Genomic DNA, 21,651 nt, shown 5'->3' with positions numbered 1-21,651 from the left:
AAAAAAAAAAAGAAAAAAAAGAAAAATGAGGGGAAAGGAGGGGAAAGTCAACAAACTGCCGTTTTCGCCATCATCCCGCGCTAACACTGATATGGAACAGGGGCTCAGGCTATCTGTTCAATTCAGCGTGCACCTGCAAAATGACCATCCCAAGAGCTTGTGTCTGGTCAAGAAAGACCTGTCTCTGATCACGATTGGTCAATTCCCCTCAGTCCGTTTCTCTTTTGGGGGTCCCGGTGGAAAGCTGTGCCGCTGGTGCATGCACGGTCAGCCATCATCCTCACAGAGTCGAAGTCGTTGCCATGGCGACTATCATCCCGTCACACCCATAGGTATGCCGAGGGGCTGTCACACACACGCACACACACACACACACACACACACACACACACACACACACACCACAATGGACCCGTGTATCCGTAAAAGTCTCACATTGTATTAAAACGAGCAAGAGACACGTCTTGCGATGTGCTGTCGGCAATTCAAGCTACAACAGTACCACCACAGGTGAAATTGAAAATACAAGGCATCACATTTTCTAGAAGAACAGAAGCCAAAAGGAAGCTCCCTCAAGATTTCACTCCCAAAACGAGCACTCGGCTCACAGAATCCCGCCATCTCCCTCATTCTCTTTCTCAAGCTGACTATCGTCTTGTCCAATCAGCGTTGCCGACATGTCCGCGATCGTGTCTTCTTGATCATCCACCGGCTTTTGCGTCGAGAGGCTCTTGACATATTCATCCCACGCAAAGCAAGTCTGCTTATACTTCTCAGCCTCGGCCTTGGCTGCCGCGACGTCAGCCCTGGCCTTTTGGGCCTCCTCCTTGCTCTTGTTCGCCTGGTCGCGCGCATTCTTGAGCTGGTCCTTGAGCTGTTCGATGTTCTCCTGGTTCTTGAAGAGCTTGTTGATCTTGACCCTGTCCTTGGCATCCACGGTGCTCATGAGCTCATCGCGCACCTTGGCGAGCCTCTTGTGCTCGGCGATGAACGTCTTGAGCTCCCTCTCCATCTTTTCGTTTTCGGCCTTGAGCCGGTGGACGTCGATGGCGTCCTGCTCCGCCTTGGCAATGCGCTCCGTGTACCGCTTCTCCAACACCGTCACGCGGGCCGGGTCCGTCGGCGCGATGGCCTGCACAACCGTAGGCTGGGACTCGAGCAGTCTCGTGTGCGCCGTGGCGGGGTGGACATCGTGCGCGGGAATCACGAAGAGGGTATTCCTGCCCTGCCCCGCCAGACGGTAGAATCGCGACGGGATGTCGACGTAGACGATGCCCTGGGTGTACAACTCCGTACCCTCGCTCGACACTATGGCGACCTCACCTACCGCTCCGTTTGACTTGTTGATGGTGTCCTGCGCTTGCAGGAGGGTCTCCTGCTTGTCGAGGATCGAGTGGAGGTACTGGAAGATGTCGTCACCGGCATTGACAAGCACGTACTTGTCTTGTGGATAGACGATGGAGCGTCCCTCACTCGCGCCAGTAGGGCCAACAACAGAAAGGTGCTGACTCGGGATTAGGGCTTCGCCCGCCAGGGCGTCAAGAGCATTGTTGTATGACCTCTCGAGCTCGTGCATCCGACCAACGAGATGCTGCGTGTACGCCAGCCACTGACCTAGGAGGGTATTGCGAGCATGGTTGAGGTTCTCCATGCCCTCCTGGTCCGTCGGCAAGATGCTGAGCAGCCCGCCGGTGGTGCTGAACTCGTGGTCCAGTCTTTCCAAGCAGGCGTTGGCGTGCAGAACGAGGTTCTGATGGGTGGCATACGGCTTTAGGTTCTCCCCGGGGTTCCTCGGCTTGGGGGCATCGGCAAAGGGGCAATGATACGAGACGCCTTTGAGTTCATCGCGGGCGCGCACCTCGTTCAAGAGGGCCGTCAGGGGAATCTGATGATTTGCATCGTCGTTGGTGTAGGGGGTGCTCAAGTCGGAGAGAAAGTCAAACGCGTCATTGAGATTGGCTCTGAGGGTAAGAGGATCACTCTTGTCGGTGCTGCCAGCTCCAGCCCTGCGGAGGCTGCCGTCTCCAATCTCGGAGATGCCAATTGTCGGGTTCAGTTGCTGGATGAGGATGCACAGTGACTGAGCATGCTGCTTGAGGGCGAGAAGTGTTGGAGCAATTCCCTCGGTGGACAGATAACCACAGTTGACGTGACGGAGCAGACCCTGACTGACCGTCTGCGCATAGATTCGCGAGTACTCGGAGTAGTAAGGCAGGGAAAAATCGGTAGCCTTGATGTAGCCGTCTTGTTCTCCATAGGGGTCGTCCTCGTGCTCTGCCGTATGGGCGTAGACTGCCGGTGCGGATCCCATGGTGTCCGATGTCTGCTCAGGTTGATGTGGTATGTGTTTGGCAATTGCTCACGGACTGTCAGACTTCTCGAGTATGCGAGATCAACCTGATGAAATCGTGGTTTGTTGATTATGTACCGTGGGTGAGTTTAGAGGCCCTATTGTCCTTTGTCTGGAACATGGTGTTGGGAATGCCGGAATGCCCGGAAGCAAGCAAGAGCATTGTATTCAGCACTCGTTGCAAGACCATGACAAAGAAATTTCTCTATCCGGTCAAGACCATGGACGGAAACAGTAAACTCGAAGTGCCATTGTCTCCTAACCTACAAAGTGCAAGCCAAAACTTCACTGTTCGGTCTCGAAACTAGATGGAGCTGGTTGACGCTCAGTTGTTTTCGACATTGAGAGGCCCGAGTTTATTCTGCACCTGCCTTGTCTTGCCCATCTCTGAGTTCAAAATAGTGTCAAATTTCTCAAGAGTTTACTTGGCCCCGGCTAGTTTGGGATTTGACCTGTTGTTCTTGACAGGTTTAATAAGCAAGAGCCACGAATTGATGCGGGGCCTGGTTGGATTGTGGTTGGGTTTTGCCTGAACATGCTGGAGTAGGGGTCCTCTGAGGCCAACGCAGCCCCGTGAACCCACGCCGTAGGGACCCCCAGCTTGGGTGAAAATCTGGGGAAGCGCTGCATTGCAGCGCATGCCGGGAGTCTTCTCGGCCGGAGCGCAACGCCTTATCTTGGGTGTGGTTGCTTGACGACTTGACAAGTTGTGTGTTCCAGACCGCGGAAAAGACCGACGCACAACACAACATAGCTGAAGGCCACAATTGGTGGCTTGAAAAGGTGGTGCTTTTCTGGTCGCAAAATGTCAAGTGTCGCGTGTTGACGTCGCACAAAAGGGAGGCCGGACGCTGGGCAAGGGTCTCTGTCGCTCCAACCGGGAAGAAACCCCTGCTCAATCACCGATCTGCGTGACGGAGGAGGGTCCTCTGCCGCAGCCCACCTCGATCGTCACCTGGTTTTTTTTCGTCCGCTCCAACGATGCGGTTGCTCCGCTAGGCGATGAGCTCACACATGGCAGTCAAAGTAAAAGAGTTGGAAGAAAGACAGAAAGAAAAGCGTTCCTAACAGTTCTCGTGGGCTGACGTTGGACGTAATTAGCACAAAGAGACACCAAACGTCAGTGCCCTTCTTTGTACCTTGAATGTGTGACGCGGTGGCACTTCCAGCACTGCTCGACACCACGAGCTGAAGAAAAGCGGGCCACTTCACCCTGCAGCAGGACAGCCCAGTCCAGACCGACTGCTGAGCTGTCCATTTCTGTCACTCTGGTCTAGCGCTAACAGCCATACACGGTAAATCATTTGAGACATGCTGGTGATTGCTGGTGGTTGGTGACCTCTTTTTTGGCTCTTTTTGGTGATGGGCTGCACTGGCTTGGGTGATGGCTATGCTTGGCTGGTGACGACGGGAAGCCGACACGATCGATCGGAAAAGGCAGACTGAGGTGTGTTTTACATGTAGCATATGCAGACCGTGGAGACTTACAATGGTGAGCTCAAATACCGAGAACAGGAAATGAGATGTTCTTTTACGAAGTTGTATGGCAGCGATGACCGCAGCCAAGCACAGGGCAACAAGTGGGAGAGGCTGAATCGAGGTTTCGTGGAGGTGGGGCAGCGTCGCAGTTGGAGCAGAGCGATTGCCGTGACCCTGGCCGACCCTGCTGAAAGGTGCATGGGCCTAATGAAAATGCAACGTCTGGATTGGCAACGACTTGCGTCATTGGATTCAGTGTCCCCGATGCAAAGAACACAAAGCTAGATTTGGTGGTGCAGACAACGATGAGTTGCCAAAAGTCGGAGACAAGGCCGAAGTGGCTGTCCATTCCGTAGTTGATAAAAAGCCCGTTGGCTCCCCCGTTGACGGCGGCCGCCTCCAGCGGTCCAGCCGTTCCAGCGTGTGTTTGATACACCAAATATCGTCCAATCCCAGAAGGGAGTAGCTTCACGACCCAAGCTCCCAGACCCAGCCCAGTAATTTGACGCCGTCGTGCCTTCCCCTGCAAAACCACGAAATTGTAAGGGCCCTCCTCCAGCCCGCATCCCTGCGCCGTTTCCCTTCACCTGCTTTCCCGTCCACTCGTTCCACTCCGTCGGCGCACAAGCTTTGGGCGCGTCCAAGGAGCTCTCTCCTCCATTTACCCTTCCGCACCGCCCAGCCCGTCAATTTTCTTCCGTTTCCCGAGGATCTCTGATCTGTGATCTGTGATCTGTGATCTGACACGCTCCTTTCAGGCCTTCCGGTTCGTTTCCCTCTCACGGGGAGGGCGACTCGACTTTGTTTCCTAGAGACATCAACATTTACGACGGCATTGACGACGGTTCACGAACCTCTTCAGGCATAATTGCCAGCTACTAACCCTACCCCTAAGCGCGCAGACGCTGAATTCTGCAATACCGCCATCATGAGCAACAGCAACAATACTTCCAGCACTGGAGAAACGGCGGAAAGCTCCTCGCTTTCGGGTAAGCTTTGCTCCTGAGGAAGGTTTGGGCACAACGCAGTTGCAGTACTGACACACTTGACAAAGCATTGGTTTCGACCCTCGCCCCTGTCGCCGTCATCTCTGGGGCTTATCTCGCTGTCTTTCTGATACTGAGACGTAGCAAGAGACGCTACTACGCACCGCGAACCTACTTGGGGAGCTTGAGAGAGAGCGAAAGATCGCCCCCCCTTCCCAATGGGCTGTTCAACTGGATAGGAAGCTTCTGGAGGATCCCCGACATCTACGCCCTCCAGCACCAATCTCTCGATGCCTACCTCTACATTCGGTACCTGCAGATGGCGCTTGTTCTCTGCTTCGTTGGCTGCATCATCACCTGGCCCGTTCTTTTCCCCATCAATGCTACCGGTGGCGGTGGTCAGAAGGAGCTCGACATACTCTCCTATTCCAATGTTAACCCGGACACCCACAAGAACCGCTATTTTGCACACGTCTTCGTGAGCTGGGCTTACTTTGGCTTCGTCATGTATCTGATCATGCGAGAGTGCATCTTCTACATTAACTTGCGCCAGGCCTTCTTGCTCAGCCCCTTTTATTCGGAGCGCATTTCGTCTCGCACCGTCTTGTTCACCTGCGTCCCGGACAATTACCTGAACGAAGCAAAGCTGCGCCAAGTGTTTGGCCAAAATGCCAAGAATATCTGGATCACAGCTCGCACCGACGAGGTGGATGACTTGGTGAAGGAGCGCGACAAGGTTGCCATGAAGCTGGAGAAGGCCGAGATCAAGTTGATCAAGCTTGCGAACAAGGCCCGCCAGAAGGCTATCAAGAACGGCGCCAATGCGTCCGAAGCTGACAAGCAAGCGATCACGGGTGATGCCGAGTCTGGAAGCATTGCGGCCCGATGGCTGTCGGCCAAGTCTCGGCCGACACACCGAACCGGTCCTCTTGGTCTGATTGGAAAGAAGGTGGACACGATCAACTGGTGCCGCGCCGAGCTGGAGCGCCTCATCCCGGAGGCGGAAGCTGTCCAAGCCAAGTACCGCAGCGGCGCTTTCAAGAACATTCCGGGTGTCTTCATCGAGTTCACGTCGCAGCAGGCCGCCGAAGCTGCCGCTCAGATGCTGGCCCATCACCAAGGTCTTCACATGTCGAACCGTGTCGTTGGTATTCGCCCGAGCGAGGTGATCTGGAAGTCTTTGGCTGTTCCGTGGTGGCAGCTTGTGATTCGGCGTTACATTGTATTGGCCTTCATCGCTGCTTTGATCATCTTTTGGGCCATCCCTGTTGCTGTTGTCGGTGCTATCAGCAACATCAACTATCTCGCAACGGAGTATTCTTGGCTGTCGTGGCTCACCGATATTCCCAAGGTCATCCTGGGCGTTATCACTGGCCTTTTGCCATCTGTGGCCCTTGCTATCCTCATGTCGTTGGTGCCCATCATCATGCGCCGTAAGTAGACCGACCATCAGCTCCTGTGCAGCGTCCCAATTAAACTAACGAGTCTTGTAGTTTGTGCGAAATTGGCCGGCGAGCCATCAATTTCCGGCGTTGAGTTGTTCACCCAAAACGCATATTTCGCCTTCCAGGTCATCCAGGTCTTTTTGGTCACCACCTTGTCGTCATCGGCTCCTGCCGTCATTGAACAGATCATCAACGCCCCCAATGAGACACCGAGAATCCTGGCTCAGGGCTTGCCTAAAGCATCCAACTTTTACATCACATATTTCATCGTCCAGGGCTTGACCATTGCCACTAGCGTGCTCACCCAGGTCGTCGGGTTCTTCATCTTCACAGTTCTCTACAAGTTCCTGGCGAACACACCCCGCGCCCTCTACCAGAAGTGGTCTAACTTGAGCGCCATTTCATGGGGCAGCACCATGCCGGTCTACACCAACATTGTGGTTATCGGTATGTCCGCACTTTTGTCCCGCTTTTTCAATGCTGTCGCTAACTACAATACGTAGCCATTACTTACTCGTGCATTGCTCCTCTTATGTTGGGCTGGGCCACCATCGCAATGTTCCTCTTCTACTTCGCTTGGAGATACAATGTTTTCTTTGTCACTGATACCCAGATCGACACCCGCGGTCTAATCTATCCTAAGGCGCTCAAGCAGCTCTTCGTCGGAGTCTACCTCGGCGAGATTTGCATGCTCGGACTGTTCATCGCAGGAACGGCTCCTGGTCCGGTCATTCTCATGGTGATCTTCATCATCTTCACCGTTCTGTTCCATTACAGCCTCAACACCGCTCTTGACCCTCTCCTCTACAATATGCCCATGTCGCTGCTCGCTGAGGAGGAATCAGCCCGCCTCCTTGACGGCGAAGCTGGCGCAAGCCACAGCAACGGAAATGACAAGTTCGTTGATGAGCATGACCTCAATGGCGACGGTATTGTGGAGAGTGCCGAAGAGCAAGTTGCTCATTCCCGGGCGGCCCGAAAGGCGGCGGCTGCTCATAGCAAGGGCAACTTCCTCACTCGGTTCCTGAAGCCCTGGATTTACTCCGATTACGCCACACTGCGCAACCTTGTGCCCCGCCACGTGTCGTTGCCACAGTATACCCCCGAAATCATCGAGAATGCATACAACCCGCCCAGTGTCACCTCCCAGGCCCCTCTGCTCTGGATCCCCGCCGACCCGGCGGGAGTTTCCAAGCAGGAGATTGCCCACACCAGCAAGATCATTCCTATCACTGATGAAGGGTGCATTCTGAACGAGAAGGGCAAGCTGGAGTGGGACGAGGAAGGAACCAGGCCGCCTGTGTGGGAGGAGAAGATTCTTTACTAATTTGACTGAGCGTATGCATATCTGATCTGCATAGCATGGCTTCGGGCATTTGGCTTTTGTTGTCAGACTGAGAGAAAGATATATGATACCGGCAGGGAGAGAGAGCAAGAGGGAGAGAGGCGAGAAAAAAGGTTGTAGTAATGGATATGCGCAGATACCCCCTTCCCCCCCCCCCTTCCAAGCCACACTTTTGATGGATGGATAATTTGATGTTTTGTGTTTTCAGCTCTTAGGCTGAGCACGTAGTTTTATGACACTTCTTCTTTTTTATGGACCTCTGTTTTCTTTGTTCTACTTGTATGAACAAGTGTGAAGAGTGATAGGAAACTTTTCGTTGTAGGGAGTTGATGAATGCTATTTTGTTTTACTTGTTATTTTAACTTGTTGATTGAGGTCGGAGAGGGGTGGTTGAAGATGTCGCACTTCTTGAAATTCTTCAAGAAAAACGACATCAGCTGCTCCCTTTGTGCTTCGATCAGCATACGGTGCATAGAATCCCCTTGATATGTTGTTAGTGTCAAGTGTTTTCTTTTTGGCAAGTTGATGATTCCGCTCGGTCGATCTCTATCACGTAGCAATACCAACTAGTTTTATTCTAGTATTGTAGTTTCAGCCGTGGTATCATATCATAAATCACCACTTCCCCTGGATTACAGCATATCTGTGTTGAGTTCGTCTCATCTAATTCTAATCCCAGTCCAAGTGTTGGCGAGAAGATCAAAGAAATGTTCTGCGTGGCAACAGTCGGGACAGTGACATCGACATCCAGATTTGCCTGCCCGCACGTTGCATGTGGGTGACGGAAACGCCAGGGGCCGCAATGACAAACAACGGCTCCAGATCCACACGTTACCTCCAGGCTCCGATCCGTGAGCGAGACTCGTGCGAATAAAACAGTGAGTAAAGACGAGGAGTGGAGCATGAGGCCACAGTTTCGGCCCATCGGCGTTCAGATGGGGGGTTAAGTGTGGTTGATATTGGGAAGGAGCTTCGATGGTGGGAAGGAGCCATGAACATATGGCCATGGTTCTGCTACCATGTGATGAGGCTCTGGCCCCGAAGGCTGCAAAACCTTTTCGCCCGTTAGGTCAAGCAATGAAAGTCGAGGAAAAGAATGTGCGATGTGGGGAACTGGGAACAAGTGAGTTCTGTATCGACCTGAGAGGAGGGCTGTGTTTATGAATATCTCGTGAGCATGCTTTGACATCCACATCAAGTCGCTCCCTCCCAGATATGCTCACTCGCCGACACTGTCCCCTTTTCTCATCGCCCAGCGACCTCATCGTTTTATTTTCATGTCAAGCGGAGCAGCATCACACACCTACCCACCGACACCCATACAAGTCATGAGTTTTCAGCGTTTGTAGGGATTAACTACTAGCGAACCAATCTTTTGTCAAACAGCATTTCTTGACGATATTTTGCACTTCATCCATTGGTTCAGTCGTTCGAGATGGATTTGACTGCATTTTTAGTCGCTATTTTTTTTTCAGCGTGCCTACAGGCTGTGGATGGGCTTCTCGTCCCAGCCAACAAGTTCATCGATCTCGCGCTCCCTTCCTACGACTACATTGTTGTCGGTGGCGGTGTTTCTGGCCTCGTTGTAGCCAATCGACTCACGGAGAACAAAAATGGTAGGCTCCTATCTGATTTATACGCATCCTCTTGTTTGACTGACATGAAGGCATAGTGACTGTTCTTGTTCTCGAGGCTGGCGACTTGTTAGTAAACACCCAGCAGCAGTTCAGTTAGATATCTGCTAACGCACAACTACAGAGACTCAGGCCCGGACCTCGTCACTATCCCCGGACTTGTCGGCCACGGTTTCATTCCGTCTCAGAACTGGAACATCACCACCGCACCACAGGAATCCTTAGACAACCGTACTCGGGACTACGGCCAGGGTCATGTTGTTGGAGGTGGTAGCATCCTCAATGGTCTCGTCATGACCCGCGGAGCCAGGTACGATTATGATGCCTGGCGTACACTGGGGAATCCCGGCTGGAGTTGGCACGGAATGCTTCGTTACTTCAAAAAGAGCGAGAACTTTACTGCCTGTGTGGCTCCAGAAGACAGTCAAAATCTTCATATTCGACCACATATGAAAGTTCACGGCCAGAAAGGTCCCTTGCAAGTAGGCTACCCGAGATTCTTTTACAATTCATCTCGTATGTCACCCCCTTTTTTCCATGGCAGGGTCTCACGCTGACCACTCCAAGGTAACTTCCTCGAGGGCATCTCTGAGCTCGGGATCCCGCTCCTTCCCGACATCAATACCGGTATTGCAGCAGGCGCTTCGGTTGCCCCAGCTACTATCAACGATCGTAACCAGTCACGAGCGGACAGCCGAAGGGCGTATCTGGACAGTGTCCTAAGTCGCCCAAACCTGCATCTGGCGACCCAGCAGACCGTCACTCGCGTCCTCTTCGGGACTGAGGCTGTTGATGAAGACTCCGAACGGCCTGATAAGGGTCTCAGGAGAGCATTTGGGGTTGAGGTGAGCGGCTTTAGTGATTCTGAACTAGGATTTAGAACTAACAAAGCAGTTCGCAACATCGTTTGACTCCCCACGGAAGAGAATGGCATGCAATAGGGAGGTGATCCTAGCAGCGGGGGCTATCATTTCACCATCGTTGCTGCAAGTGTCTGGCATAGGTCCAGCCTCCGTTCTGGATGAACTGGGTGTACCTGTTCAGATCGACCTGCCGGGGGTTGGCCAGAACCTCCAAGATCACGCAATGGTCGGCGCGTTTTATAACTGTGAGTGACTATCCGAGGTTCTCCACTTCTCAGATAAGTAGCTGATGATTGTTAGACACTCGTTTTGGAATGTTTACGGCGAACAACCTCACTGGCAGTATTCTTGAGGAAGTTGAGAGCCAATACTTTGCCAATCGAACAGGTCCCCTGACGCACCCACTAATCTCAACTCTCGCGTTTGCCTCTCTCCGACATCTCGACACGAACTGGGAAACCCTCTTATCGAACATACCTAGTTCCGAACCCGAGTCCCACCTCCCTCCTGGACCAGGTCAACACCCCACGATCCTGGAAGGCTATGCCCGTCAACAACACCTCCTTACCTCCCTCCTCGCCCGCTCAAGTGTGGGTGCGCTCGAGGTGATGGCAGACAGCATCGGTACTTTAACAGCAGCAGTTCAGCATCCTTTGAGCAGAGGTTTTGTCCGGGCATTGTCAGCCGACCTCCTCGCCAACGGCTCCGTGGCCCGAAATATTCTTCTCGACCCGCGCTATTGTTCACACCCATTCGACTGCGACATCATTGTGCGCGGTCTCAAGCTTAATAATCAGCTAGTCAAGACAAAGGCCATGCAGCAGCTCGTCCCTCAGCCCGCGTACCCCTGGGATGATCTTACCAGCCAGAATGATACAGCTCTGTTGGAGGCAGTCCACTCCAAGCTGCAAACCGAGTTTCATCCTGCCGGATCAACATCGATGATGCCTCTGGAGTTTGGGGGAGTCGTGAGCCCGCGGTTGATGGTGTACGGGACATCGAACTTGAGGGTTATCGATGCTGGTATTATACCTTTGTTACCGGCTGCTCACATCCAGGCAGCTGTGTATGCTATCGCTGAAAAGGTTTGTCAACCTGATCCCCACAATCCCCTAGCGTTTCCACGACACTAACAGCGGATCCAGGCAGCAGATATCATCAAACAAGACAGCAGCACCATGAGCGGCTCGGACCCCAACGATGGTGATGTAACACCGCCACCAAACCCCTTTACGAATGGTCCTCCAGGCCTTGGACCTGGTATCGCGGAGGGTCCCGGAATTTCAGGGCGCGTCAATGATGACCATGGTCGTCCCTACCACTGCTGAGAGGCATGCATACCACTCAACTTTTCATGAGCTTTGCTTCATTTGTTTTGTTGCATTTTTTGTGCTCATCGATTTGTCATTATCAAGGACGTGTACAATACTACACACGGGATAGTTCGGTAGCAAAGTACATGTTTTGAGAATCAGAAAGATACCTCCCCGGGATTATTTCGCGCATTCTGGGATTGAACATGTCGTGTCAAACAAGTAAAGGATACCACGTCAAGTGTCAGACACGTGAAAGGGCGGACAAACTTATCGGCGTTGCTGCAAGAGTTTCGTCGTCAAGCCGAGTATTCAGAAACCCCGAGGGCGTGTAAACACCACAAGGATTGCCGGTAAAGACACCGTGAGACAGTCCGGAACCTCTTGTGAATACGTGCCTTGCTACCTATTCTATATCGTGTATCTATGGGCATGAGAAAGTTCTCCAGGTTTTTCACGTACAAGTCATTGGAGGGGAAAAGGAAAAACAGAGAGCAAGTGTCAAGATGAAACCGAAAGAAAGAAAAATAGTCATTCTAGTATAGCGTATAGAGTAGGAAAAGACAACATAAGGGAGGAAACAAGAAAGGTAAACAAAACGAAATGAACCCCCCGATCCAAACTACGCGCTGGCTACCTTAAATCAAATGTGGAATGAGAAACGCGCCCAGAAAAAACTTGAGTCTATATAACGAGAGAACCGAGAGAAAACAACAGTGCCCAGGACGTGAAAGGGAGGGGGCATTTTTAGTCAAGAATAATATCTTCATTATCCCCCTCGGCAGAAGCGTCGCTCGCCTGGCCGGTGGGATTTCCGTTTGTGGCGGGTGACTGGCTACTGCTAGTAGCAGAAGGCGAATGCGATCGAGATACTGAGCGTGATCTGGTCCCCCTTGGCGCCGGGTGGCCGTGCAGCAGATGAAGCACAGGTTGGCTATGCTGAGAGGCACTCCGGTCGTAAAGCTCCCAGCTCGCAATCAAAGGTACAATCACCGTTGCTCTAGGTTCCAAGTCGGGAAGAATTTCCACGCCAAGATTCTGTGCCAATTCCTTGCGGAGGAGGTTGAGTTCGCGGATGTTGACTTCCTCGGGCTGCTTCCTCGAAAGGTTCTCAAGCATGATCTCCACGTTCATTGAGTTTGCCTTGTCGAGGAACCGGTCAATTAGACCTGTCTTTTCCTGGTCAAGGTTTGACTGTTCCGCAAGACTCTTGACTTTTTGGGCGCCTCTCAGAGCCCACTCCTTCAGTGGCAAGGGATTTCGGGGAGGTTCCAAGGATGGCGCTTCATCGACTATCAGGCCGACCACGATGCCGAGAAGCTCGGTGTAAACACTTGCAAACTGGGCATGTGCCTTGTCGCTTGCAATGTTGTCTAGAGCCGTCGTTGTTTGCTCCCGAATCCTAATCTGTTTTTGAAGAGCACACAAAAGAGTGCAGAAAATCCTGTTGGCCCTGGTGGTCTTGTTGTCGAGTCTCAGGGGAGTAAACTCGCCATTTGAGAGCTCGCAAACACAAAAGTCCAGAGTTTTCAGCACGAGTTCCCATTCCAGCCGTGGATCAACGCTGGAGTCCTTGATTGCGGGTTGGGTGTTCTTGAACTGCTTCAGGAGCCCCCCAACGTCAATGGGAATTTCGTCCACGGCTGTCGGCTCATTGTACCTCTCCAACGCATAGCTGAAGATTTTGTACATGAGAAGGTCGAAACGGTACTTTCTAGGCGTCAGTGTCTGCAGCTTTTCGTGGCCTGCCTCGTCTACTTCGACGGTGGTTTTGTTGATGATCTCGACAATCTGTATAATCGAGCTTTCAGAATTCTCCGAATCATAAGTCCTCGAGGTGAGAATGCGAAAGAGAACACTCTCCCAGGTGTTGTCATCAGTATCTGCCCACCTCTCATACAAAAGCTCATTTTGCTCCAGCATTTGACGGGCAGCTTTTGCGTCGGCCTCGGTTTGTATGATGCAGATGCAGTCAATGACATATCGTCGTAAAAGCTGTCGTCTGATCTCCTGATCAGCAAAGTCGCCATGGCCTGCCGTGATAACCCTGTAAAGCTCCGCTTTGATGGCGAACGCGTTATTCAAATCACCGAGGTACAGGAGGCCGTCTGAGAGAATGTGGGATGCAGCCAGTTGCTCAGACGAGTAACGTGAGAAATCCAAAGCTGGCCTTGTCATGGGTGAAGGAGGATGAAGGGCAACAGACGAAAGGTCGGGTGAGGCTGGGTTCTGCCTCGAAAGGGGGGTGTTTGGCGATGGCTCATCCACGACCTGAGGCTGTCCTCCCTTGTATTTGCTGATATTCCATTTTTGTTTGCCCAAACGGTGAACATATTGACGCCGACTAGTTGAAACCGTTAGAATATTAGTTGAACAGGGGCAGAAATGACCCACGATGCTATGAAGTTGTAGTTCTTTGCCATAAACGTTCTGGTTTTATCGAGCGTCGACGCTCTGTACATGGGGACGATAACATCTTTATACTGCTCCCAGCGTTCCACCCCTATGCGTTTTGCGTGCTCTCTTTCGGGGGGGACGAAATTATCTCTCTCGGGCATCCTGGCGTGTATTCGTCTTGAAACTCGAGACTGGTGCTTGGATCGAGACACTGACTGTCCTACTTTGACTGTCATCGGAAGAGATTTGATGATTCCAAGCAGTTGACTCTTATTCCTAATATACCCAATGCCATCGTGCCTGGCCGAAGACAAGCGAACTCCATCTTCTTAAGGCAAATGGAAATTGAAGCTCAGGTCGGTTCGCGGACGACCAAAGGAGAACTGGAAATTGTGCCTTGCGCCTCGCAAGGCGTCCAAGTCAACCCAATAAGCCGTATCTGAAAGACGCATGCTTGGCTCTCATAAACGGTGAACAGTAGGATGCGGCCAATAGGAGCGAGTCGTATCATGCTGGACGCGACGATTCACTAATGCATATGCATACTGAGGTGTGCGCTGAGCCGCTTTGCCCGTCAACCCCAGGAAATAAATGTTTTGATACTGAAATGGAATTCCAGAATTCCAAAGCTGACCGCCACTGTTTCGCCATTTGTGGGCTAATATGCTGTGTATCAAATTGGGCGGTGACGAAAAAGGTGATGTTTTGAACTGCCTCCTATGTCAGTGTTGGAAAAGGAGTCCAAGAAAGAGATTCAAGTACGGTGCCTGCCCAAAGTAAGGCAGCCTGGACGGAATGAGAGGCAGTAAAGATTGTCCCCAACATTTTTCCCTGTGTTTTCACCATGGGTCTATCTTCAGACTCGGCCGTTGATCTTCTAGAGATTGGGGCTTGGATCACAGATGGTATCCCGAGCACATTTCGAAAGAAAAAACTCGAGCTCAAAGCACCATCGGCAGTCGTTTCCGCCGAATCTCAAGAAGACCAGCCGAACTCGCACACGAACGAACCGTCAAAGAAGCCCACACCGATGGTACCCGGTAGAGGACTTCCAGAACATCTACCAGAGATTAAGCTGGGAAAGCACAACCACGCAAGGGAAAAGCGGCCCACGACTCGAAGAAAGTACACTGGCTTCCCGCCGGGCTGTGAAAACAAAGCTGGCAGTTACGGAAAAGGGAACTGGAATGGGCGAAGCAACCGGCAATCTTTGAGTCCTCGAAGATACTCATGTTATTCGAGGTGAGACCCCTTCAGCCATCACGGACTGCCGTTGCTAACTGATGACAGAGGTAATACGCCTGGCAAGGCATCGGCTTCTGAGAGCAGCAGGTGTGGTGTGTAGGGAATGTATGTGTGCAGGTCGATGTATCGTGTAATTTCAAAGAAAAAACAGCTTGGTGCCCACAAGAATGTAGTGTACAATTAAGAGACCCGGAATCCACTTGGACCTAGAACATCATGCTGACAGTAGCGTTGCAACTGTAGTGATGGCACCTGAAAGGTGCAGGGAGTCCCTCACCAACCAGATGATGTGATGCCAGGTGGGGCTACCAAAGCCGGGCGACGAGATTATGCAAGCCACCTGCAATCCACCAGCCTCTTGACACTTGACGTGGCTGCTTAACTTTCAATGCCCAAAGGGTCCAATATGCCATCTCGAATCTGCCTTCCCGGTCGATATCGATGCGGTGTGCAGAATGCCATGAATTGGAAATGTACAATCTCTCCATCTAATGACAATAGCTCAATTAGGAAAGTGAACTTTTGACAGTCTGGATAAAACTGGATCCTGTTGTGGTAGTGTACATGACATGACTGACGGGATTCCCAAACTCACCATGTCTCACCAAGCTGAACTGGATTTCCCGTCATCTCCAAGTTCAGGCAGGCCTCGTGATCCCTAATGGTGTTTGGAGATCGGCGATGTCACCTGCAGTGGTGGTCGGTCTTGAATTGCCCCGCACTTTTTTGTACGGTAGGTCCGAAATGACATCTGGCTGACAATGAAGCTTGTAGCTTAGATGGTTCGACTGTCGAGGAAGCCTTGGACTGGTTGGTTTGGGCTGAAAATGAGCGATACCAGAATGCTTGAGGTCCACAATCCTCATGTGTTTTTTTCTCGAAGCCAACACGAGGCGGAATTTGGCCTGGCCATTGAGGTTCACAACAGTCAAAAGTGGAACGATTCAAAGTGAACTGTGGAGGGGTATGATGTAATTGATTGAAATTAATGGCCAATCATATCATCGCTGGCCCGCAGCATCCTTCCTGTCCTGCATCTCGAATTCACAACTTCATTGCTGGACTTCATGTTGGATACTGAGCAACTCTGCAGTTATTGTCCATATTTCAGCCATATCGAGGGGATCAAAAATGAATTTCTCTCCTCTGTTCCATCGCTATTTTGGCATTAGGAGCACCAAACTTGGGAGAGTCTTACCTCAAACTGATCATCTGTCATATAAACAAAACCAATGACGCAGTTGTCAAGGTGACCGGTTCTTCAACGGCAGGTAACAGGTAACGCATCCCATGTAGGCAAAGTAACACACCTTCATCCAATCCATCGACGCAAGACCGCTGCTTCAAACAGATGGGGTGGCAACTTGGAGCTCAATAAGGCCAATCGGCTGGTTTTTGTTCAACCAGGAAATCTGCAATTACCTGCCTCGTGCATCCCAACGTGCTTTGCTTCCCCGCAACATCCGCAACACTGAAACCAGAAGTAAAAGGCAGCCACTGACGGGCAGTTTCCCGAGCATTCCATCCCGTCTCCTCCACTGCTGATAGGAAATCCTTCCTTGAACACAAAACACCGACCTTCCTACCATTGCTTCTTGACAACCCGACAATCCAGCAAGTCATCAACTTCTCGAAGTCCTGGCAATACACGCTGAACCGGCAAAATGGATCGCTTCCACCAAAGTACGCTTCGCATCCCACATCCCGATCTCAGGATCAATACTAACCATCGTGACCGCAGTTAACCCGTTCGCCAAGCGTGACTCCCACACTACAGCCTCCATCACGACCTACAAGGTCCTCTCACTTCTCACCTGGCTCTTGTCCGTCGTCACCACCGTTTACTACGATACCCATGCGCCTACCGACGGAAAATATCTTGGGGGTAGCATTTGGCACCAGAACTATCACCACTACTCTGGCTTCACCCAAAATGCAGTCATTACCTCCATCTACTTTGTCGTCATGTTTATCCTCCAGTTGATCTATACCTCTCACCTCTTCTCCTCTGATGCCACAACCGTCAACGCCGCGGCTTCCGTCGGCAGCCATTTCATTCTCAACAACCTCCTCCATTTCGCCTGGGTTATGCTCTTTGTCCGGTCGCATTTTGTCTGGTCTGAGATCATCTTGATTATCAACTTCTTCAACCTGTCAAGCTTGTACTTCCGTCATGCGACTTACACCAAGCTTATCCACGCAGGAGCTGTGAGCTGGCCCTTGGCCTGGACGTTTGTGGCGATCTACTGGAATGGAGCGATCATGGTTCCCCACCAGCACAGTCTTGTTGCCAGGATCTTTGCCAATGTCTTTATTTGGAGCTTGTTGGGCTATGGCTTGTTCTTCATCTTTTTATACAAGGTATTTTCTTCCATCAGACAAAGGAGAATACGGCGCGGTGCTAATAGAACATAGGACTACACCATGGGGTTTGCTCTCAGTGTCTTGTCAGCTTCCCTGGGCGTCGCGCAGTTTTTCAGACAGATCATTGCGTTCCAGTGGATCTTTGCATTCACCATCATGTCGGTGCTGTTTGTGGCCACTGTGTTGGTTGCCGTGCCGGCTTGGACTGGGCGGGAAGACTTCTTCGGCAATAGGAGAGAGCCTGTTGGAGATGCCGAGAGAGCGCCTCTGTTGGCTGACAATTAGGGGTTTTTGAAGAGGGTGAGGTACAGATTGAGTGAGAGCTGGACGTGGATATGGAGTCGTCCATAAAGGACGAACGGTATTTTAGTAATATGGAATGGTTCAGGAGGCGGGGGTGGGCACAAAATTGCTGTACTGTTGGGTCTTACGAGGTCTCTTTTCTACAACCACAACATGTAACACCTTGTGTTCTTTTCTGTTCTGTTTCCAAAGTCACGATGTTTGCATGGTGTTTTGGTTTGGTTGGGTTCAGGTATGACGTATGCGACATGCTTATCGATAAGAGTTGTAGCCTATCGCGATCAGAAAGTTCTCGCTTGGCAGGGTTGCAACCGACAGGGGTGTGTGCTCAAGCTCAGAGCTCAGTTCTCTTCATCACGATCCCACGACCTTGACAAATTTTCTTTTGTTGACAGCAGCCTGAGATATTCCAAGATGAAGGGTGTCATACCCTTCCCGTTGGGTCTCACCCTGGGGACAGATGTCTGCATGATCCCCCGAGTTTACTCCCTCATCACCACAAATCAGGGCACGCCCATCATCCCCACCCTCGCCCGGCCCTTCAACGTGATCAACAATGTGGACAGGTTCACAAAGAAGCTGCTGACGCAAAACGAGAGGGAACGGTTGGAGGAGCTGCCCGTCTACCTCAACGCGGTGAAGGTCATGTCGTTTCGGGACGGGGTCGGTCCGGTAAAGCACAAGAATCTGCTTGGGAGACAGCGATCGGAAAGAAGGGGGGAGATTTGGAAACTGGCGGAGTGGTTGGCTGGGCGGTGGGCGGCGAAGGAGGCAGTGATCAAGGCTCATGCTTTTCGGGCGGGGACGTCAGCAGGGAAGGTCACGTTTGGGGGGGTGGAGATCATGGTTGAGGGTGAGGAGAATTTGGGGAGGAGGGTGGAGGAGACGGCTGAGGAAGAAGGGGAGGGGGAGGGGGGGCGGGTGCAACGGAAGGATAAGGGGGATTATATCCTGGAGAACATAGATGGTTTGGGGCCGAGGGCGGAATTTGGGAGGGTAACGGGACCGCCAGTGGCAGTAATATTAGGAAATGAGGAGGTGGGGGTGAAGGGGCAGGTGGCGCTGTTGAGTATCAGTCATGATGGGGATTATGCGACGGCGGTTTGTTTGGGATTCAAGCCCGATGCTTTCAATGGGAATGGGAATGGGAATGGGAATGTAAAAATCGAGGGAAAGAAGAAGGCCCGGTGAGGAAGAACTTTCAGATACATACGCGATGCCTGGCAATCTGAGGCACTCTAAGTATGACGCATGACAGCGGATTGTACAAACACCAAGATTTTCAGGAAGGAAAATGTGAAAATCGAATCACAACATGTACGGGCCATCTTGAGCCTCATTTCTTTTGGTCAATTCCTTTGCTGGAACTGGTGGAATGTACTCCTCTGCCCGAGCACTGTGAGAGCTTTGTTGTTATAAGGCAGGAAAAGAAGATGACATCGTGTACGACCTCTCGTAAACTCACCAGTGGCACAATCACGGTCAATAGGAATGGCTCCTTTCCAGATCGTTGTTGCAGCAAAGTGAAACACTTAGTAGTTCTATTTTGGTATGCGTTGTTGAGTTTCTCATCTGCAGTGTGTTTTGTTCTCGTATTACCTGCCCCCCTGGGCTATACACAGAAGCTTTCAGTGCTCTCGTGATAATGACATTATTCCACCTCTGTTTTCAACAAATAAGATGGCCGTCTAGCGCAATGGTAGCGCGTAGCCCTCCTAACAAGGAGATTAAGGCTAAGGTTGTGGGTTCGAGTCCCATGATGGTCGACTACTTTTTCCACTTTCAATAAACACTACATAGTATATTTTTGCCTCTGGGTTGGCTTCAGATACATGCATTTTAACTTTCCCAACCCGGTTTCCCCCAATGGCCTTTCAGAGGTAAAGCCTTGCTCCCCATTGGACAATGGCAGCGCAACAACTACTCCAGTGGACTGTGGAGTCGCATCAGCATCAGTCGGAGCTTCAAGCTTCAAAGAACTGTGATTCAGACAAGATTGTGGATAAGCGGGGCTGTGATGGCAAGTTTGAGGCCATTGGAAAAGATGAATTGAGTTTAGTGAGGGTATGAAGGCCTCGTGGTGTGTTGCAACGACTTGAATGGCCTGCTTGGCCGTGTCTTGTTGCTCTATCACTCCTTGAAGGCAGGGCGGGGCATTTTTCTTTTCTTTGACTCATCATTACCGTTGAACTCTCACTCTGTGCTATCGCCAACCCCAACGGGCCGAGGCGAGGTAAACCTAATTTTTAAGTATCGTTCTGTTCAAACAACAAAATTTGAGCATCTTCTCACCACATTGTTCTGAGGAATCGGCTTCATCAACCTACAAACCATCAAGACAATGGCCTTCACAATGCATTCCCACTCGGGCCAATTCTGCCCCGGCCACGCCGTCGACTCGCTCGAGTCCATCATCCTCCACGCCATCTCCCTCGGGTACCAAACCCTCGGCCTGACCGAGCACATGCCCCGCACCTCCGTCTCGGACCTCTACCCCGAGGAGCTCCTCCCCACCCCGCAGGCCACCCTCGACTCCCTTTTCCCCCGGCACGAGGAGTACCTCTCTACCGCGGCCGCCCTCCAGCAGAAGTACGCAGACAAGATCCACATCCTCATCGGGTTCGAAGGGGAGTGGATCCGAGGGGAGGAGTACGGGTCGCTGATAGGGGAGCTGGCCAAGGACGCGAGGGTGGATTACTTCATTGGGAGTCTGCACCACACGGCTGGGATTCCGATTGACTATGACAAGGCGCTTTACCGGACAGCTATTGAGGCTTGCGGTGGCACCGAGGAGGGGCTGTATGAGAAGTATTTTGATGAGCAGTTGGAGATGTTGAGCGCGCTGAAGCCCAAGGTGGTAGGGCATTTCGACTTGATTAGGCTGATGAGTGAGGATCCCGGGAGGGAGTTGAAGTCGAATCAAAAGGTTTGGGGGAAGGTAGTCAGGAATCTGGAAAAGGTGAAGGAGTTCGGGGGGTGGCTGGAGATGAACACTTCTGGGTTGAGGAAAGGGATGGCCGAGGGGTACCCCAAGAGGGAGATTGCTGAGGAGTGGATCAAGATGGGAGGCAGGTTTACGTTCTCTGACGATAGCCACGGGATTGGGCAGGTGGCGACGAATTATTTGAGAGGGTTGGACTATCTCGAAAGCTTGGGAGTACGGGAGGTTTGGACATTAGAAAGAGAGACACGCCCAGGGACTGTAGACGGAAAGAAAAGCGGGCTGAGAGAGAAGAGCGTGGCGATTGATGACTTCAGGGCGAGTTTATCGCTCCCATGACGGAGATTGGATAGGAAGGATTTTTTTGCAATGTAGAGCGACGATGGAACTAGACGTTGGATTGTCAAATAGCTGCTTGAAGCATTGCCAGTTTGATTGTGTAATACATCAACTAAGATCACGGCAAGAATGGAGGCGTCAAGATGTGGTATTCCGAACGGTTTCTAGGAAGTTGAGAGCTTGACACAGGGATCCAAGAAGCTGGGATGGCCGTGACACCCATAACCTAGCAAATCGTACCACAGCTGATTATATCCTTCCAGAATGCTTAAAGTAGGATTGGTATAGTAGGCTGTTGACGAGCGCAGTCTCGAAAAATGGATGATGCCCGTGGATATGGTTCGAAGGATGCTGCGATTCATCCCTGGCGGTGGATTAGAAGGAGCGGTTTCCTTGGTAAAAATAACCTTAACATAAATAAGGGTTTCCCCAGGTCTCCCTAAGAATCAGCGCCATCTTGTCGAGACACTGAGACTTCCTCTCCCTTCTCACCAACCGAAGCTGGGAACAGAGAAACATGTTGCTTCTTAAGCTCACAATATGCTGAACGCAAGCACATACGACCATAGGCAGTTGAATACACGGGATCCCGTCCGCTCTCCCCTAGTTAAGCAATTGACCGCCAGACCAGTACTCAGGTGGGTGAC

General features: G+C 51.6%; 7 protein-coding genes and 1 non-coding gene across 8 annotated transcripts; 5 read left to right on the top strand and 3 right to left on the bottom strand.

Annotated features, from left to right (window-relative positions):
- Nucleotides 1-604: 604 nt before the first annotated feature.
- QC763_123080 (uncharacterized protein) lies at nt 605-2,311 on the bottom strand (the record flags this gene model as incomplete). Its single annotated transcript, XM_062908872.1, has 1 exon — nt 605-2,311. The coding sequence occupies one exon, from the start codon at nt 2,309-2,311 to the stop codon at nt 605-607; it is 1,707 nt and encodes a 568-aa protein (XP_062772036.1).
- A 1,917-nt stretch (nt 2,312-4,228) lies between these two features.
- PHM7 (phosphate metabolism protein 7) lies at nt 4,229-7,992 on the top strand. Its single transcript, XM_062908871.1, has 4 exons — nt 4,229-4,818; nt 4,884-6,248; nt 6,309-6,707; nt 6,764-7,992. Exons 1-4 carry the CDS (start codon nt 4,758-4,760, stop codon nt 7,585-7,587), a joined length of 2,649 nt encoding a protein of 882 aa, XP_062772035.1. The 5' UTR covers nt 4,229-4,757; the 3' UTR covers nt 7,588-7,992.
- A 688-nt stretch (nt 7,993-8,680) lies between these two features.
- On the top strand, nt 8,681-11,594 carry QC763_123060 (uncharacterized protein). Its single transcript, XM_062908870.1, has 8 exons — nt 8,681-8,728; nt 8,805-9,221; nt 9,278-9,308; nt 9,364-9,755; nt 9,807-10,084; nt 10,134-10,347; nt 10,403-11,187; nt 11,248-11,594. Exons 2-8 carry the CDS (start codon nt 9,041-9,043, stop codon nt 11,428-11,430), a joined length of 2,064 nt encoding a protein of 687 aa, XP_062772034.1. The 5' UTR covers nt 8,681-8,728; nt 8,805-9,040; the 3' UTR covers nt 11,431-11,594.
- Nucleotides 11,595-11,665: 71 nt separating this feature from the next.
- Nucleotides 11,666-15,898, bottom strand: QC763_123050 (uncharacterized protein). Its single transcript, XM_062908869.1, has 2 exons — nt 13,810-15,898; nt 11,666-13,759 (listed from the first exon to the last, which is right to left on the bottom strand). The coding sequence occupies exons 1-2, from the start codon at nt 14,046-14,048 to the stop codon at nt 12,163-12,165; spliced, it is 1,836 nt and encodes a 611-aa protein (XP_062772033.1). The 5' UTR covers nt 14,049-15,898; the 3' UTR covers nt 11,666-12,162.
- On the top strand, nt 15,880-17,805 carry QC763_123040 (uncharacterized protein). Its single transcript, XM_062908868.1, has 3 exons — nt 15,880-16,740; nt 16,799-17,418; nt 17,473-17,805. Exons 1-3 carry the CDS (start codon nt 16,722-16,724, stop codon nt 17,704-17,706), a joined length of 873 nt encoding a protein of 290 aa, XP_062772032.1. The 5' UTR covers nt 15,880-16,721; the 3' UTR covers nt 17,707-17,805.
- A 333-nt stretch (nt 17,806-18,138) lies between these two features.
- Nucleotides 18,139-18,915, top strand: QC763_0027150 (uncharacterized protein; the record flags this gene model as incomplete). The annotated part of the gene is made up of 1 exon (XM_062905473.1): nt 18,139-18,915. The coding sequence occupies one exon, from the start codon at nt 18,139-18,141 to the stop codon at nt 18,913-18,915; it is 777 nt and encodes a 258-aa protein (XP_062772031.1).
- A 491-nt stretch (nt 18,916-19,406) lies between these two features.
- Nucleotides 19,407-19,490, bottom strand: QC763_0027140. Its single transcript has one exon. It is a non-coding gene; the product is annotated as a tRNA-Arg (tRNA).
- Nucleotides 19,491-20,065: 575 nt separating this feature from the next.
- Nucleotides 20,066-21,004, top strand: QC763_123030 (uncharacterized protein; the record flags this gene model as incomplete). Its single annotated transcript, XM_062908867.1, has 1 exon — nt 20,066-21,004. One exon carries the CDS (start codon nt 20,066-20,068, stop codon nt 21,002-21,004), a length of 939 nt encoding a protein of 312 aa, XP_062772030.1.
- Nucleotides 21,005-21,651: the final 647 nt, after the last annotated feature.

The sequence above is a fragment of the Podospora pseudopauciseta genome, chromosome 1 (assembly GCF_035222475.1).
Source record: "Podospora pseudopauciseta strain CBS 411.78 chromosome 1, whole genome shotgun sequence".
NCBI lineage: Eukaryota > Fungi > Ascomycota > Sordariomycetes > Sordariales > Podosporaceae > Podospora > Podospora pseudopauciseta.
This window is presented reverse-complemented; position numbering and strand designations above follow the sequence as displayed.